Source organism: Rhagoletis zephyria, unplaced genomic scaffold, assembly GCF_001687245.7.
Source record: "Rhagoletis zephyria isolate East Lansing unplaced genomic scaffold, Rhagoletis_zephyria_1.1 Rzeph_scaffold_00095, whole genome shotgun sequence".
Classification (NCBI taxonomy): Eukaryota; Metazoa; Arthropoda; class Insecta; order Diptera; family Tephritidae; genus Rhagoletis; species Rhagoletis zephyria.
Window position 1 is genome coordinate 172,145 of NW_016157179.1, and position 20,669 is coordinate 192,813.

General features: G+C 35.1%; 1 protein-coding gene across 6 annotated transcripts in view; it reads left to right on the plus strand.

Moving 5' to 3' along the window:
• The window catches only part of ths (thisbe), a 200,207-nt gene that overhangs the window by 120,731 nt on the left and 58,807 nt on the right, over positions 1-20,669 (plus strand). For all 6 annotated transcript variants that reach the window (XM_017632002.1, XM_017631983.1, XM_017631999.1 and 3 more), the window contains one exon: positions 7,174-7,297. In XM_017632002.1, the coding sequence (XP_017487491.1) occupies positions 7,174-7,297 (124 nt within the window). The remainder of the gene's footprint in view (positions 1-7,173; positions 7,298-20,669) is intronic.

Below are 20,669 nucleotides of genomic sequence, written 5' to 3' on the forward strand. Positions count from 1 at the left end.
GAAAGTAGTTTTTAATTAAAGTAGGTATTGTGTGTATGTGTGTCTGGTAATCTACCAGCATATAATGCATCAATTCTTTATGCTATGCTAGTTTAACTTTTGCTTTGCTGAATTATTTAGTAATTTATTTTTAAAGCAATTCCTATTATTATCTTTTCATAACAGTTTCAATTTTATACTCCTGGGTAAATCCCAAATCTTTAGCAATACCTTGCCTATAAACAATTACCACATCCAAAATCAACGATTATCTTCGAAATTTATAATGCTACAAAGTTAAGACAAAAAATTATTGCTGAAATCGAAATCGACAACTAAGCAAGGCTACGGAGTAAATGACTGACTGTCTAACTAACCCGTTGAAATCTATGTAGAGTGTAAGTGCTGTAAGCATTTCGGCATTGCTTATCAGAAAACTGGCGTTTATCGCACCTTACAAGTAACCTCATTTCCTATTGCCGTGAATCGGAAAGTAGTATTTTTCTTTTCTCAAGTTGCCGCAGCAAAACAAACGGAGCACACAAACAAAAGCAGAAATACTAATAATAATAAATATAAATAAGTTTCAATGTAGAGTATAATTGTAGATATGAATGTATGCGCATATGTGCATATAATAAATATATCAAACCTTTAATGCATTATTTTTGAATTATCAGTTTTGAGAGCGCCTATAATCTGCGGTGTTTTTAGGGAAAGCAGTTCAGATATGAATGAATTCGATACGGGAAGTAGTAGAGTGAGTGGTAAGTAGTCGAGAGGGTAGCGCTAATGTAACATTTTCGGCTGATATGCACATACTTTGAACGCACCTGCGGCGCATTTGTAATTTAGAATGTTCTTTTTATACTAACTTTTTTATATCATTTGACTTGTTTACTGTATGTATGAATGGTAGACAAACGCACTCAAAAATGTGATAATCTAAAACATACTGAAATCGATCTATTGATTGCCACATCTATATTGGAAATGATGGAGATTCCCAACGGTTCATTTTGTAACTTCGCAAAGGCGTTGAGCTACAATAGTTCTAAAATTATCGCTCACCTTTAAATAGAAATTCACGCCTTTAAGTATCAGATTTTTTTTACTTTGTTTATATGCGTTTTGTTGTATGTGAAAATTGGTTACGGTACCTACGTCATTTCTACGCTTTCATAGATAACTTGCCGCAACTTACATATTTTTCAGTACATATATTTCTTTTTCTACTATTTTTTAAAAGAGGAAGCATGGAGGGTGGTTTGCACTCATAAGTAGGTGAGAAGTGTTTGAGTGCAACTAGGTTGGTACATACATATGTATGTACATACATAGGTGCGCCAGAAGGTGTTGCGAAGCAGCTCTGCAACTAGATTATTTATCACCCGTCTCTGCAGTGTGGAATGCAGAACGAATCAGAGTCGCTGCCGTAGTCAGCAACGTCACCAGTGCTTACAAAATGGCAATCACAAAGCATAGTCGGAAATAGAGTAAAATGTGAAGCAATACCCAGATAGGTATCGAAATTCCATACAAAAATTAAGTTGCAGATGCATGCATTAGTAAAACCTTGAATATAGGTGCATTAGGGCAATCCGTATAATATCAACATCATGGCGCGCTCCTTTATTTTGTTCATCCTACGTGCCAAAGAAAGATATTCACGAAAATTTTAGAACTTAAAAAATATTTTGTGGTAGACGACCTGAGTTTTAAAAATGTTGAACTTTTTTCAGATCGCTAAAATTTTGACTTTTACGAGTTATAACCACATCCCATATAATCAAAATGGAAAATGGGCGTGGCGCAGCTCTCATATGACTACATATGTATGTGTATCTTGGTACCCGTTCCATCAAATTGTACCAAACTCAGTATAATTATTACACTTGACACAAAAAAGTAAGAAATTTTTGAAATCGGACTAAAATTACGCCTACTTTTCATATAACGGTATGTTTCAGAAATGCTGAAATTTCGATATTTCGAAATTTAAGGACGCTAATTTATACAAAATTGATACTCACAACAATCTCTTGAAAAGAAGTAACGTTATTAGGGAATTTTGGAAACGTAATACCGCCAACTTATAACAATATAAATTTTTTTCATTAAGTCTTACTGAACACACAGTAATGAAGATGTTTGAAATAGGGTAACCACACATGTTTACCATGTAACGGTACTTTTCGGAAAGGTGAAAACCCCTTATTTAATATGTGCGCGGGATATTTAATGTTCGGTTTCGCTCGAACTTAGGCTTTTTTACTTGTTTTAATTTAAATTTTTGTTTAGACTGTAAACAATTTTTTTTTAATTTCGAAATTTTCGTCAATGTTAATTTTGTACGTAGAAAAACTAGTAAATATTTTACTTTAGGGATATAATTTAAATAGATCCTAATTTCTGATTACTCTCCTAAGGGAGAAGTTAAAAAAGATTGTTGGGTGAAGGGTCATCTCACAAGCTAAGTATTTGACAAAACGATGTCCGCCGCTTCGTGCCTCGGCCAAAGACACTATTTCATCTTCAGATCAAGTGAGAGAAACCTAAGTTGAGCGGCAATACAAGCACATTCACTCACTATCTCTTACAGCTCTTTGAAGCAGAGCTTAAGCGTGTTTTTATTTTTAATTTTTATAGAACGCACAAGAACTCTTTTAATATACATCTAATCGAAAGAGTTTCCGAACAGAATTTTTTTCGTTAACTTAAGTTTCGAATTTGTTACAAAAACCAAAAATACCAAAAAAAAATCTGACAAAAAAGTTTGAAATTTTGTTGAAATTTTTTCTATATTTTAGATAAATTTTAAGACTTATATTTCAAATTGTTTATGTTATAGAATGAACTATATGTTTATAAAAAAAAATTTACCAAAAATTTGTTTTATGAAAAATATGAATATCGTGAAAAGATATTTCTACGGACTTTTTCCAGTGGGTGTATTGTTATATTAGATCTAAAAATAATATTACTAGTGCCAAGTATTGCTTTTATGAGTAGGTTTGATAAATTACTACACCGGTAAGCCACAATTTTTTTTGATAAGATTAAGCAAACAATATTTTTAGTTCAAGTAATAAAAATGGAATTTTAAGCTTTTGGTAATTGATCTATTGGGGGCTTAGGAAAATTTATAGTAAACGCGCTATAATGTACACAAAAAAACGTTAACAGAAGTAGGAAAAATGCTCAATGACATACTTAAAAGATGCAAAGAAAATAGAAATGACTAACTATTAGGGAGCGATTTTGAGATGCAATATTAAGAAGCCAGCGAGGTATATATATCGAACGGACTTAAAACTGAAGCATTTTGCGGATACAATTATTGACAAATACAATCTATGGATTAGCAACAGAATAAAAAGTTTGAAAAGTGAAATAGAGAAATGGGAGAATGTAAAAATTAAGTTAAATTTAAGTATTTCCTTGCTTCGCAACTCATTAGAAAAAAGCTTTCACTATGCTTCAACTACATATAACTGCCGTCCCTAAATTGGGGCGCTAAGCGTTGTGTGATCCAACGCCTACGAGTGCCAGCCCGCGCTGTAGGCAAATTTTTGACGTTTACATATTTTCCTTTTTAACTTTTTTCCTCTCTCTTTCTTTCTGCCTACTGGACCCAACTTCATCAACAAGTAACAAACTGTCAAAAATTAAAATTAAATTTGCTCGACGCTAGCGCCCAGTTCTTGTGGGATGTTTATCATTTCTCGACATAAGTACCCCGAAATATGTACATATGTATAAGGAACATTGAGATTCCAACGTAAAGTTACGTCAATTGAATGCAAATTCTAGACATTAAGGAAATAAGCGTAGATTATCGGAATACATACTTAAAACAATTACTTCGCTGGTGTGAAAAATCGTGCGCAACTATGACGTTGCTTCAACTATTTAACGAATGATTTGCTTGCACAAAACTCCACTACTAATCGTAAGACAAATAGGCGAGAAAAATGGAAAAGTGAGACGTAAATATCTCCAGAGGCAAATGATATTTTTTTTACCGAATTCAAAAAAAAGGAGGTTATCAATTCTTCGGATGTTATTTTTATGTGTGTTACCGGTAACATTTGGCCACGTGAACAATTTTCTATAATTCTTTAACGGAAAAGTAGTGTCTCAGGGGTAGTCCCATACTAATGTGGTTTAGTTCCGATGAATGGATCATGAGGAAACTAACTTTCACTCACCTCTACTAGAGACCTGAGTGAAGAAGGATCTGATTGGTGCACATGATAATTCTTTTTTCCATTTGAATGATAAAATAATCAAATTTAATTTCTACACCACTTCATTGTGGCCGGTTAGTGAAGCTATAGGGAACCTAATATTGCTATTTTTGCCCGCAGATAGACCACACAACCAGCTTTTGGACATACTTAAATAGTAATAGTAGTCCCCACATACCCACTGACAGAATGCACTCAGAGGGGAATTACAAAACTTGATTAATTATCTAGCAGCCATTAAATGCAGGAAGAACAATTACTCAGCAAACAAGCATAAACAATCAACAAACTACATACGATAAATAGAGGCAATAACAAAACAACAGGAATGAGGACGAGAGCGCGAAACAGAACAGCAATGAATCAAATGACATGCAAAACACAACAGCTTTTAAGACAATGCGAAGACAGTGGTGAATTCATTGCTTGACGTATGGAGAGTAATTTAATTATTAATTAATAACAGCAAACCGACTGCAGACAGCAGCGGCAACAAACAATAAGACAAGCAACAACAGCAATACTCAAATGAGAACATAACTCAGGCGGCGTATAATGTAGTCACAGCGACAACAACAATTTATGCAACATAATAATGCTGTCAATTGCACTTCTCAATAAGCAAATTGAAATGCACCCATCCATACCGTGAAACGCTAGACCACAGGCGAGAATACATATTCGTACACAGTGACCGCCAGGGCGTATGCGGCGGGAACATATAAAAATAAGTGGCGTGAGAACTTACATGCTTACTAAGCGCTGATGAACATGCCAGCTCTATATATCTGTTCATTTGCTCACAAAGCAGATTTTTAGATGTTGGTTGTTATTGTGAGATCACAAAAATTGCACGTACCTAACTCATTATGGCCACACAAATATAATTTATTCTTATCTCTTTCACCATTTTATGTTTTATTGGTTGTCACTATCTACATAGCATCCACTGATAAACAATACTGAAAGCATGTAATTTCCCATTTCTTGTCAAATATGTACCTATGTACATCAACAAAAAAAAAGAGATGGAACAAGAAAACCTTCCGCCGCTACTGGACTTACACGCTACCGGTGTTTTTTGTTTGGGCGTGTATTATGTGACATTTTTTAACTGTGACTTTACGCCCACACATATGCACATACCTGTATAGCACTGCGTGTTTGTTTGGGATGAAATTAAAATCTTAAGCTGATAAGCAACGCATTGGAGATTCGCATAGCATTCGAAAAAGAAAATGAAGATATAAAAAATAAGTTTATCATTCTTGAGATAAGTAGCCTGTTTTCTTGAGATTTGAGATACAAATATACAGACTAGCAGATCCAAGAAAGTATTGCTGTACTCAATTTTGGATATTTAAGGTAGTATTATCACTGGCGAAGTGAATTAAGAGGCAGAGCAGGCATTAAGAGTTTTAGCAATGCAAAGAACTTGCACAAGCTGGTACGAGCGAACACTTTTAATGTATATTTTAGTTGCGTTCGCCAAACCATTCGGTTCGCCAAATTTATTCGCATCGCAAGTGCTAATACCAGCCTTAGTCGATCGAATACATCCGCNTCTTTTAATGTATATTTTAGTTGCGTTCGCCAAACCATTCGGTTCGCCAAATTCATTCGCATCGCAAGTGCTAATACCAGCCTTAGTCGATCGAATACATCCGCATTTAAAGAAGCCTGCTCAAGGATCGACGGAGAATCAAGACATTCGACTATCCCAAGCACGTCGGCTATTGTAATCATGTAGGCTATCCTTAGCACGTAGGCTATTCTAATCTAAGCACGTCGGCAACTATATCGATGCCATCAGTAGCAACTATTGAATAGCCTCTTTCGCTTTCTATAAGATATAATACCAGCACAACAGGAAAGGTACATCAGAACTCACCATATGCCTATTGTCAGAAAACTTCTATGCATATGCCTCTGAACTTCAAGAGACCGCCGGAGGAGATCTAGCCTGAGCTGGAGCTAAAGAAATTTGTTCGACTCCCTGACAACTTTTGTATGCATATATCAGTCAGAAATGTTAGTTATACAGGCGACAGCACGGAGCATCGCTTAAAAACCTACATAGAGAGAATTAGGCTTTCTTTTTTCTGAGTGAGGCGGCCCTGAAAGCTTTAGAATTATCAATAGATAATACAAAGTCCCGTCATGAAGGGCTTGGTTCTGGGAGGTGACCCTGTAATGCAGAATTCAACTAATATAGTTGCCTGACACTGGGGTATTAAGGGTGATTGCGAAGCTGATGAATCGGCAATGAAAGGCCAGTTAATGCTGGATCAAGCGTTCGCCCTGTAATAACTCCACGATTAGCTGGCCTTGTCTATAGTCTATATAGAATGGAAATGTGTCCTTATAAGGGCTCCTACGGGTCACTGTCTATTTGGCTTACACACGATGATTCTAGGGCGGGGAGTGGGACACATGGGACCACGGACATGCATAGTTGCATGAACAAAATAAAAGAAGAAAATAACAAACACCTTTGCACCCGAGTAAAATTTTTAACACCGAAAGGCATTGGTAACTATATATGATATCATTGTCTCACGTGTGTGGAGGAAAACTCCCCAAATATTCTAACCTAACTTATTACACAGGCCTGATAAATTTAACTATTTTCCGCCCTTCCAATAACTATGTTAGTTTTTTAAATATCAAGGTAAATATGTTAAATATAAATACATATTTGTTTTTTTTCGGGTTCGTCGACATTTCTTGTTATTCATGAGATGCATATATTAGAATATTATCAATTCACGTGAAAATCCAAAAATTAAATAATTTAGAATTAAAATACCACTAATCAGACTAAGTAAACAAGAAGACTTAATTGAAGTTACCGGTAGCATTACGCGGTAAAATAAAGAAAGTAATTTTCGCGAAAAATATATATGATGGAATTTCTTATATATTTTTAACTTTTTTCTTCCAGGTGGTGATTTCGGGTGCATTATGTACAGTAGAAGATTATGTAATAATGTCACAGTGTGCACACAACAAAGCCATACATGTAGCTGCGGAAGGAACAGTCTCAGTGACAGACATTTCACAGACACGTAAGTAAAAAACACTATAAGAATAATTTAAGGATTTTTCAGTTGAAACGCTATTTGAAAAATAATATTTAATTGAACTGAAGAAACTGAAAAAGGTATGTCAGGTTAAACAGTTATTGAATGGGTCGTTTAATAACTTTTAGCATCGAAAATTCCCTCAGGGGCTCTCAGTGAGCTCTTTAAGGAATAGGCGGAGCAAAGTTGCCTATACTCAGAAATTAAATTTCAATTTTGAGCAACATTTGTGCATACTAAAATATCTGAAATTGGCTGGAGAAGTGCCAAAATCCCCTGCGACACTATTCCAAGAGGCAAGAAAAATAACACAATTTCGGACTGCGTGAACACCCCTTGAACTTTCCTTGTAATTTTTGGGACTTTCGACTATTTAACGAATTGCATGACACATGCCCTTACACAGTTTCAAGCGACATTCGGCATGATGAAGATGCGAGCCAACACGGCCGGCAATCAAGAACACAGCTGTGCGCATCTGTCACATAATTTCTCGAGCCGTAATCACAGGCGGCAGAACCGAAGAGCATAGCAAAGGGAAAATAAATAGTCTATTGCCAGGCTGCTATAGGCAAACACTAACACGTGCGCATACAAAAAGGATGTGTTGCAGAGGCTATGCCCACACATCACTGTATGAGTGTAGCACACGCTACTAATAACGAAACCAACTTTGCAACTTTTTGTTCGTTATTTCTACCTTCTGTTGCATTTATTTACGTTTTGTTGTTTTATGCGGTCACTCTGTTATCGCTTTGCTGCAATGCATAATGCATTGTAGGGTTTTTGTAATTCTTATTGTCCTTTGAAAAAACACTAAAAATTCCTATGAAACCCAAAGAATCCCGTTGAGTTGTTAGTTTTACAAACAACAAAAAATCAATGTTTTTGGCGATGCAACAGGTGCAAATGTTGCACTATAACGGAAAAGGGAATTTATGTGCATACAGATGCGCAACTAAAGAACGGAAATGGTGAACTCTGCGATACAAAGTATATGAGCGAGTGAGATGACCTGTATCTCCACATATGTATGTATACAAAGGCTGGCTGGCAGGCATGAAAGTACTTGCCAGTCAGCGCTCAGTCTGCTGCTACACGCGCTCGCCTTAATCCTAATGCAAATGTGCGATAAGTCTTTATGTCAATTTGTTCACCCAGTGTCTTTTTTATATATGTATATATGTACAAACCAACTGTTTCCTGTTGACCGGCTGTTACTAACTGCATTCGCCACCTTTTGTTGCACAGCAAATTAAAAGTGATTTACCATTTGCATGCTGTTCACTGCGTACCTGCGCTCTTTAGCTTGCCTAGGGTTTTCCCGACTGGAGGCGTAGTAAATGGTTGGAAAATAGCATATTTACTCTGGTTAATCCCAATTTGTTTATGCGATAAGCAACTTAATTTTCTTAGGAAAATGTGCGAATGTAATGAAGTTTTGTGTAAGAAACTGTAGGTGGCATCTTTGTGGCATACTTTCGGTATATTTGGCAGGATTTTCGGATAATACATCAATAGAATGTGCAATGTCAGTGCTGTTTGTTAATTTGAAGATTATANGGAATATTCATCAATAGAATGTGCAATGTCAGTGCTGTTTGTTAATTTGAAGATTATAGGCTTAGCCAAAGGATAACAGACAAAGACATTAAAAGGGGATGAATAAAGCTATATTTATATTAGGACAGCCGGATGTTCGTATATTTTAGGTGTGGTTATGATATTTAGAGGAAAGAGAATTCAGTCTTAAGCCAATGACTTATTTTTTCACATGATTCAAAATCTTAGGATAGTATAAATTGTAAATTTCTCTAAGTATTTAGAGAGGTATTCAATTATTTTATAAGACTTGAGTTAGGTTGGGTTACCTTAGCGTGTTTATAATCACCTTACACTGGTTTGGTTTTTTTCCTAGTGTTCCCACGAGAGTGCGTGAAGGTGTTAGCTCAGATCCTAATTGTAGTGCATTGTCAGACCGTGGATCCGACGAAGGGAGCAAGCGAGAATCAAGTTAGCCTGTTCACGATGAGCAAAGTAGGATCACGTTTCAGTTTAGGCGATCAATGACGGGAGAACTTATGACTTTACTGGCCTTTATCTCCTCTCCAAACAAAAATTAGGCCTGATGTTGTTACCTAATCTTTGTAGAGACAGAAGTACTGCAAAAGAGCTATGACGGTGATAGGACATCAGCAAAAAGTAAGCGTTTAAGAAATACTATGAAAAATTCGGAAGAAACAGCATCTACTAATCGATGGCTGAACGAATATTCTTAGTCAGGAGTCTAAAGACAAATTTAAAGAATTGAATAATAAACAAACAGGTATCTTTCCCTAGACATAAACACGATATAGAAGGTAGAAAAAGTTTCAATAAGTATCTACATAAATATCTATATCTTCAAGATCTTATTAAAATAAGAACATTCGCCCTAGGTTTCGAATTTCGTATTCTACTCGTAACTCAACTAGGCTTACTATCTGCCGAAGAGAACTGTATCCGGTTTATCGCGTCACCCGCAGCAATATACTTCACTCCAGTCATGACAACCAACAATGGGCCATAAATAGGTGTTAATAATGTGGAAAACATTTAGCACCTACGTTACGAACAAAGATTATAATAGGAAACTACTAAATGCTAAATAAATGATGCCAACCTCACAAAAAACAAAGACAAATACCCCGAATATCAAGTCTGCTTAGCGTGGTTGTTGGCATTGCTGCTATTTTGTAAATTGTCGAGCTATCGCTGCCGCAATGCATTTCCGAGAAATCGCACATACGCGCAACAACAACAATAATGCTAACAAGTAATAAAATACACACGAATATAAAGAAAGACTACGTAAAAAGGCCGCTGAAAAAAAAAATTGTCTAAAGACCAGAGAAAAAATCATGAAATCGATTTTAAGTTTGGAAAACAAACCATTGAACCTGTTATGGCAGCCCTTAAAGAGCTATTGAAAAGCAATGCAACTATTTATCAATTAACGAGGCAGCCAGGCAGAGGAAATAGACACTTCATTAAAAAGGCGTTGGAACAAAAATTAAAAATTTGAAAGAAAATTTAGCAACCTAAAGTCATTGAAGCGGCAATTGAAGAGTCAAAGCGTAAAAGTGACAGAATTTGTGCTGGTTTGAAAGTGAGCGGCAGGCGGAAGAGTTGTAGCATAAACAAAACACGGTGGCAATGTACAGCCCATTCAATCTTCTTTTACCTACTACTTCGTCAAAAGCAAACGGGTGGAGCAATCGATTTTTTTTTTTTTACCTTCATACATATGTAACTAAAAGGCTGAAAAGACCGATGAAAACTATTTGAGCAAACATTGCAGTAGTTAAAAAAAAAAATCAATAAAAAGAAAAAAATTTATCGGCGGTAAAGCATATATTTCTGAGGCGGTAGGTAGTTGATTGCACAGAAGCAGCGGTAGCAGAGCAGACAACGACACCGGCAGCAATAGAGCAGCCACAAGCGCATTTGAAAAACATTCAACGAGCAAGCTGGCAGTGACACTACGAGTGTACTAAGTACTATGTATGTACATACGTAGCAGCCAATATCAAGTGATCATCAGCGGATGCGTTCAACCAGTAGTCAGTCGGTCACATCGAGCGGTGATCATTCTACGCGCAGCCACTGTTGACACCATTTACTTTTTTACTTTATTTTATTTTTATTTTTTTCCAGTGGCACACGTGTACTTTTGGGGGTAGACGACGTATACATGTATACATCGTGAACGCTCACTTGAGACCCATTGATTTCTACTTAGTCACACACACACACGTGTGAGTTAATGTTTTGGGTGCATGTGTGTCCACTTGAGTGCAGGCTTTTCGGTGACTGCGTCTTTCTTTGCCGTGTATATAGTGAAAAAGAAAGCAAACATGCATTTTTCCCCTACCGGGCGTCAAACAATAGCATATTTTTATTTCCCACACTCGTTGAAAGAGTTAAGCACCAGCACCGATCGATGTTCGATCATTGCATCGATAGTGTTTTTCATTCAAAATTTCATACGCTCTGCTGTCATGTAGCTACGTATATACATATGTATGTACAGCAATTATTTACATATTCCACATTGCGAAGGAAAGTTAAAAACATTAGTGTGTTCTCTCAACGTCTCACCGTACGTCGATCATCAATACCGGTTACCAGCATTTGTTGATTTCATTTTCCAGAGTTGTTCAACGCTTACATGCATTCATTCTTTAAGTCTACATTATTATAAAAATATTTAAGCGCCAATTTTCGTCTCAATATTTTGTTAAATGGTTGGTTGGTTGCCTTCACCTACTGTGCCTGCCGTTCAAGTGCTTCGCTTAGTTTTAATGAAAAGGTCGTTGGTACTACGCGACAATTTTCTTTACACTTTTCTGATCTTTCGATATTATTGAAGTCGCTTTTTTAATTTCTTTGACTGAAGTATTCTTTTTTCTTAAAACAATTTAAAATTTGAATAACAATAAGCGCGCTGGGCTTCAAAGTGTTCTTGGTCGCTTTATTGATTGGTGATCCTCAGTGATCTTTTGCTTCATCAGGGGCACATCGAACGCTGCTGTTCTTGTAATTCTACTTGTGTGCCATTGTTGTTGCTCATGTCAAATTATTTGTGGCGCTGAACTTCTATGGCAGCCGTTACGATTTTCAAGATGTTGTGTTCCACGCTTTTTTGTTCTGCTTGCTTTTTATTGATGTGATAGTTATGGTTGTTTGTGTACTATGTTTTAAAACTAACAATTAAGTGCTTCAAGGCGACAATGGGCACGTTGAAGTGTCGCTGGGGAAACATATTTGGTTAGGTTGCGTAGTTTTCGACTGAAGTATAGAGATCGATTCTAAGAATAATAGCATGGGAAAGTTTTAAATATCTTTGGGTGAGAACTCATGAAACAAAAGTCCAATAGAAACTTGGTAGAAAAGGTGAGAAAACTGGCATGATTTCATTAACTTGGCTCAATTCTGACTCATATTCGACATATGTGTGTACTTATACATAGATATTCCTAATTGGATTTATAGCCATTTTACAGTAGACGTATAGAAAATTCCCTAACACAAACGTGTTTTCGCAACAGGGTGGCATATAAGTCAAATTTGTCGCTTAGCTGTTTTCAAGAGCTCTATAAAAATCACAATTTCAAGGAAAGATGCGAAGTCATGAGATCGATGTACGGATCTCATGTATTTTAAAAAGTGTATCGAAATCCCATCCGGCTTTGCCTACCACTGTTTTTATTCTAATTGACCATATACTTGTATATTAGCCGTCATCGATTCGCCAACAGTTAGCGAGTGGCGAAACGAACGAATACAATGAGGTACAACCAAACTCGCTATCGTCTATCCGTGCTAGCTAACTTTGTTGTTGCTTTCACATGCAAAATTTTTCGTTAAGCGACCGGAACTCAAACATAGCAAGCAGCGAAGTGGCGAATCGATGACGGCTATTCTATCGCTTTTACGTGCTAGCTAGCTATATTTCTCTTATCTAACATTATGGCCTCATTTGGTTCAGAGGAATTATTTTTTGACAGACATACTTACTGTAAAAACCCATATTTATACTTTAAGCACTTTAGCTTAAAATTTCAAAGCAGCGATTCAAAAGTATGAGTCTATTTACACTCTTTCATCGGTGAAAAGGAAGTAACCTCTCGAATTGTAAGTACATACATATGTACATATAATTATTTTCGAAATCGATCGCCCCATCATTAGTGATTAAAATTGTCAAAAAGAGAGAAGATTTATATCTGGAATACGAATGCATGTGCCTCATCAATTTATGAAATATATTTTATGATATTGAGAAAATAAAATATTTATTTTCGAATTAAGTGACTATCTGGCATGTTAATCTAAGTTTCCTTTTCTGCTGTTTTTATGTTTACATACATGACATTTTAACCCAGTTTTGCTTATTCCATAAAAACCGCAAGAAAATTAAACGTTACCAAGATTAGACCTAAATGTCAGTGGCAAAGAAAAAGTAAATATGTATTTGCTATAAATAAAATTAAAATAAAAACTAGAAACCACAAAAGGCGCAACTAAATTCAGCTCAGACGTTAATCAAACGAAACCACTATATGTAATTGACAGCTGGAAATATGGAAAATTGAGCTTAGGGATTATTTTTGTGCAAATAAGAGATGTGGTCACGGGAAGAATCATTTGCGTTAGTGGCATAAGTAAATACGGAAAAACTATGTTCGTTGGTGCATAAAATGTTTAACCCTTTTGCGTAGTTCTCACAATATTTGGTCAATGAGTTAGTTGAATGAAAATATTGAATGTCTTCGAAAAAAAAATAATAAAGGTTTCGTAGAAATTTCCAAAGACTGCAGAAGTTGTGATAAAAGTTGCATAAGATAACAAAAACTACGATTTGTAGCAAACTTTGCGTTAGTCGCTTCGGGTCAAAAATTTTTTTATGAAGGATATATACTCGTTAGAAAATAAGGTAGAGGTCATAGCAGGTAAATATTAGAAGAGAATAATCAGCAGTTAGGGGGCTAGACACAAGCTCTAGAAAACTACACTATTTACTGAGATGCTTTTCAATTTTCAAATAAATGTCTGTCTTTCAAATACATCTGCATCATTAAACTCCTATACCCCGAGTTATAGAATTATAACATTTGTGTGTTCCCTTTTCACACAAGAATTAAATACTTTTGCCAAAGCCACACATATATAACGCACTCGCCTTGTCCCCTTCCATACTACTAATGAATTTTGACATTTCAATTAATTTGGCTTTCGTTGGAAACACATGGAATTTCCACCCTTCTTTTGAAAAAAGAAATACGCTTCAGAGTAAATAAAATCACAACATGTCCCAAATGAAAACATGAGCAATGAACAAGACAATTAAACGGCTATGCTTACCACCCCAAAACAAATAAACACATACCAAACATATCATTTAATTGGCAATGGCCGAAAGGATGCAGGCGATAGTTACACAACTAAATGGATTTTCTGGTGAAAGTGCTATCAGACAAACACGTAGGCATGCGAAAAAAGTAATGTATGCATGTATGTACGGATAAACAAGGATCAGATTCAGAGCAGCACTTTCGGTGTTAAGGAAAACTAAAATGACCGGTACATACAGTGACTCAAACAAGGGGTCTTAATAAAAAAAAATCCATTTTATTATGCTTATGCTGTAACTAAAACCATATAAATTCAATAATTAAACTTTATACCAAATTTATAAAAACCAATAACATTTTCGTCAAAAGTTCGAACTTGTTAAACAAACTGTTTGGATTATTTTTCGTTTTTTTCGTTTTTCGTATTGGTCGTTTTCACTTTTTCTATTTACATAAACAAGAACATTGGTAAAAAAANATCCCTGTTAGGCAGATGTTTAATTTCTTTTTTTGCTGACGGTCGTTTTCACTTTTTCTATTTACATAAACAAGAACATTGGTAAAAAAATTTATGTAATTTTTATAAATTGCACTTGTTAAAAAAGCACAAACCGCAAAAACCGGTGGTAACACAAAAATTATTGCATACCCAAAAATTTTCTTAAAATTTAGATTATAAAGTTCGAACTTTTGAAGAATTTTTTTGAATTTCTCTCCATTTTATATAAAGCTGGACATTTTGATTTATATTTGATTTGGTTTTAGTATTAACCATATTTTTATAAGAAAAAAAAACTTGAATATTTTAAACAAAGTCAACATGTGAACGCCTTTTTGAGTCACTGTACATTAAGATAAAGAAAATTAATCAAAACATATATATACTTTGACATATTAAATAACTACGATCTTTGTACATTATAAAATACTACATCTTTTTGGAATATGTCGTTGTTAAGACAAAAGTAATAAAAGTGAATAATTACAATCAAAAAAACTACAATAGACCTCTGATCCGTTGCTTGTTTGAAACGGGCTTGTGTAGTATTATTTTATTTATTGATCTTATATTCATCCAACTTTAAACAAAATTTCAACTTATCCCTTTCAAAATACTCGCATTCATTTATTCCTTTTACCGTGAGAATAGCAAATATTTAATATCTTATGACAACTCCTGTATTCCCACCCAAAGTGTCCAATATACATAAATTTATATGTAAATATCTAAGCATACATTCACACCTTGGCGTCTGCTTAGAATTATTATTAAAACCTCACAGCATGAACTTTTTTCTATACGTGGTCTGCATTTCCACCATTATTCCAGCAGTAAATAATACTCGTATTAGGAATAGAAAAGCCAACGTGGGGCATTTAAATGTCTGTTATATCATTGGCGTCCTAATGAACTGTTAATTTTTTCGTCAAATAGGTTGGTATGTATATATGTGCACATTGAGGAATTTGACGCACCTTTGCTTCGAGTCATCTTGTCCAGACGCAGACATGCTTCGGTAAATAAACATCGTTAGACATTCATTATGTGCGCTATTTTTGTTTATTGTTATATGTAACTGTATGCCTGAATACCTAATATGTATGTACTAGTTTTTATTCTCTCGTTGGCAGGAAGTTGGAGGCCGAATATCTACCTCTGGGAGAGATTTGTATACGGCGGGCCTTAGCGTGCCATTTTGACATTGTGTTGTGTCGCTGCGAATTTTCTTCTTTTTATTTCTATTATTTTGAAGGTTATTTTAAAACTAAAAGTTATCGTTCGTTTCTAAAAATCTCACTTGTTTCTGAAAGAATGAATGGAGATTAAGTAAACAAACAAAATACAAACCTATATTATAAGTTGTCAGATGATCACTGCTCTCCTGAGCCTGCGAAGGTATATTTTGGGGGCGTAATAATATTTATAGAATATGTTATTAGGTAGTTTTTTTCTTTTTATTTCTTTTATTTTTCCGAATATTTCATTGTCCTCACACAGAAAAAATTTTAGTCGTACCAAACATGATTTGCTGTCGATGACTTTGTTGAAAAATGTTGAATCAAATAAACCGTTGTTGGCTGAAAAAAAAATTATTTTAATTAATAGAATTTTGTAGTTGGCAATATCACATGCGATCAGCGACATCGGCTACTAACGCTTCTGGTTCTGTGGAGCAGGCTCGAGTCCGCTTGGAGGTGGTAAAGTAGAGTAAGTTAATTGTTTCAATTGAAATATACACAAATTACAATTTGTAAATAAAAAATTCATTAGGAATTAGGAATAAACTTAACTTGTTAAAAATATACAATTTAAAAATTACAATACACAAATAAAATAACATAATAGTAAAATAAAAAAACTTGTAAATTCGAGACTCGGTTCTCTCGAATGAAAGCCTAGAGCTTTGCTCTGTCAGACATTGCGACTGTTAGAGAGCCTTTCACGGTGGATAAAGCAGCAGACATTGTTGACCCAATAAGATATATTTCGCCGCAACAGTAGACAGCCTGTTTAAAAAAACTGCCCATTTTGCTTCAAGAGCAGAGGAATGCAATTTCTATTTGCAGCAAGGTTGAATTTTGTTGGCATTACAGCTTTTTTTTCTGTGGAACTAAGTTTTCTCTTTCTGCTCTTGCCATTCTTTCTCTCTTTGTTTTTTGTTTAAGGTAAAAACTACTAGTCGTTTTTATAGTTTTGTTGTTTTGCAAATCGCTCTAAAATGTTTAGCTTTCAATGGTTGCTTTTGTAATAACATATGTTTTTTAAATCATTCTCTTTCTTTTCAATAGATTCTGAAAATTTTCAAGCTGTTGAATTTTATTTCGAATAAACAACAAGTGCGATTTAATAATCTTTGTGACTTAAACCATTGAGCCAAGTTGGTATTCTCTAGGTCGTTGATCTGGTTTATCATATCTTGATTTATGCTATTACTGTTTCTACTTGGGAAAACATTAATACTAAATGTCCTTCCACGTGCACGTCTATTCCCTTTTCGTAAGCCTTGTGTACATAATGAACTTTAATATTTCCAAATGGAATTGTCGCTCGCGTGCTGGCATGCAAATTTTTTCAGCTACACGAGAAAAACAACGCTGAGCTTTATAGCATATGTGCTCAAAAATATGTTTCATACTATTTTAGTCCGAGTATTTCAAGCTGCGTGTCGGGGCAATCATTTGCGGCAAAAAAGATTTAAGTGGCGTGTTAATGTGCCTAAAGTGGCAGCAGGGTAGCAAGCTGCCACCTTCGTTTTTTTTTTTATGATTCCGTCAGCGGCGCCAAAACAATACCCGCACTTTACTCTTTTCCGCACTAAATTTCTTACGTAATTATTTTGCCGTTTACTTAAAGCCAGTTGTTTTCTTGTTATCCCCATTTAAATTATTCCACTTGTACATTTTCGGAAAAAATTAAGATTTTTAATGTTCACTGTGCCCTTGGTTATGCAAATTCGTATTGAGACACGTAAAAATGAGTTAAGGAACCAGAAAATTAAACACTTTAAAGTGCACCGCGTCAGCTATTGCGTGTCAGAATGCCATGCCTCAAGCGGGGTACCGACAAACATACATACATACAAACGTGCAATATAACTGTTTAGATACAATTTAGCCAGCATACCTGTGTTGCAGATTTATATATATAAATATTTGCATACCAAAAGTATTTCCAAATAAACGGAAGGAAAGAACTGAATTGAAAACCGCGTAAAAGTGATAAGATAGGCGCGCGCCAACAACTTGAATTTATTGCCTACACTTACTGGTGTTCCGGCAGAAACGAACCGGAAATGTACGAAACAGAATGAATTTAGAAATTAAACAAAATTTTCTAGCGTAGCGCCAGTTGGCTGAATGTGAATTTGTGTTGGAAAAAACAGCAGGCAAGTGATAAAAAAGTGATCTGAAACAAAAAGTAAAAATAATTTTCGAACACAGAAAGTCCTTCAAAGGCAAATTGACAGCCAGTCTAACTTGCTCACTATTGACAAGACAAGATCCGACAAAATTGTCGTATCACTAAACTCAATCACGCAACATAAAAGCATCACAACTGATACTCGAAATGTCGACAATATTGCCGGAAATCAAAACTCTCTTAAACGGCGCTAAGCTTAAAGTCAATATAGCCTTATACTGCTACATAAGTATTTTTAAAGAGCTGGTAGTCAATCTAAACATCTACAGCACAGAACATAATAGACACCGGCGATCTAATGATCATATCACTTCAGAAATCAAACCCACACAATCACTTGCTACCTCAAACAGCACACAAACAGGATGACGGTAATAGCCATAAACACAATAAAGATATGATCCATAATAAAAATTAAACACAGTCAAGACAGGAAAAGAGGGTCAAAACATAGCCACCATTCAAACCTTAAATATCTTGCTGATATGATCGATCAAAGAAATGTTTCTTTGTCGATATAAAAAATAATTGTATGCTTTAAAAATAATATTGTACGACCACAACGCCAAGAGCTTTGAAATCAGCCGCAAGCATGGAATAATAACAAAAACAATATGAGAACTTGAATTTTCATGAGATGTTCTTTCGCTTGCCACAGGTTATGCAGTTAGTATGTATGTATCAATGAACCAATTTGGATCAGCTCATCTATTGGCATTTATGTAGGTGGCTGTTGTGAGTCTGACGTTTAAGAAGCTTGTAAGAACGACATGAGGAGTGAGTATAGAAGAGTGAAAATAAAACAAGTAAATGTTTAATAGTTTTTATTTTAAATTGAAGCGCTCCGCTTTGCACCTTCGTTCCTTGCACGGCTACTACAGTGATCGCACGAAGTAGAGGATCAATATGTGTATGTATGGACATTAGGAATTAAGTTCAATTTGAAGGGTATTTAAATAGTTGACTGATTACAAAGTGTAATACAATTAAATAATGACCTTTGTGGTGCAGACGCAATTTGAGCTCAACTTTGCTGAATTTGTTGTTGTGCGCAGATTTCCTGCCAGTAGTGCTCTTTTTCCCGCATCTTTATTGGATGCGTTTATGGCCTAAGACGAATATTATTTACAGCGGTGATGAAGTTTTATTATTCAGCTCCCATTTAGCGATATTTTGAGCTGCTACACTTTTGGAAGAGAAGGGGTTCAAACTCTAAAGGGGAAAGAAATTTTTGTATCACAAGCAGTGTTGCCAACCACATATTTTACCCCCTACCAAAAAGCGTACCAAAACTCTTTCGAGACGACCAAAAAGTTTTTTTTGCAGTAATGACATTTTTTTCTTATTTAATAATTTTTAATAAAGACAAAAATTTTAACATAAATTAACTTCACTAAATTATTGTTTGACAAAATTTATTTAAAAAGTAAAGCGTAAAATCACAGAAGCCAAGAGGAACTACATTCACAATGTACCTCTTTTGTGGTGTCGTGATTAGCAGTGCGCGGTAACATTTCGTAAAAAGTCGTTTTCTAATAGCGGTCGCCCCTCGTCAGACAATGGCAAACCCCCGAGTGTATTTCTTGCCAGATAGCAAAAGGGTTGCTTAATTAGTTAAAAGGATATTTTGCCCGAGTTGAGCGCAATTTTGCCTCTCTTTTACAAAAGAATCCACTTAATGTCGATATGAAAAACTTTTTTTTTAATTCTTTCCGCTATTTTTTTTATAAAAATTTAGTTCAAACTATAATTGATTTCTAAACTCTGTTCAAAACTAAGGAAAATTCAATAAATTCTCATGGAAATTTTTAATTTTTTAATAACATTTTTTAGAACTTTTTTGAGGATACAGTATTGTATTTCACTGCGGCTTTTTTGCATGCCATATTTGTAAAGCCATGCCAAATTCGTGGGCCACTCAGTTCCAAACCTTATTCTGTTNGTTTTTAATTTTTTAATAACATTTTTTAGAACTTTTTTGAGGATACAGTATTGTATTTCACTGCGGCTTTTTTGCATGCCATATTTTTAAAGCCATGCCAAATTCGTGGGCCACTCAGTTCCAAACCTTATTCTGTTTTCAACACTGAGAAATATGTACCTAGTTCAAAATAGAAAAATCACAAATATTTTATAAAAATCCGAAATATTTACGTTTATGACATGCCTTTTTTATACCCGAGCGCACTTGTGCACAAGGGTATATTAATTTTGTTCACATAACGCTGTTTGTAACAGCCAAAACGAATCGAGATAGATATAGACAAATGTATACATAAATGCTCAGAATGAATAGAGAAATCGATTAAGCNCGTCTGTCCGTCTGTCCGTCCGTCCGTGTACACGATAACTCGAGCAAAAATTGAGATATCTGAACGAAATTTGGTTTGTAGGTTTCCGTTAATCCAAGGTAGGTTGGTATTGAAAATGGGCGAAATGGACTGTAATCACGCCCACTTCCCATATAACGGTAATTTTCGGAAATAAGAAAACTCAAAATTGATATTTACAATAATTTTTAGACGAAAAATAAGAATAT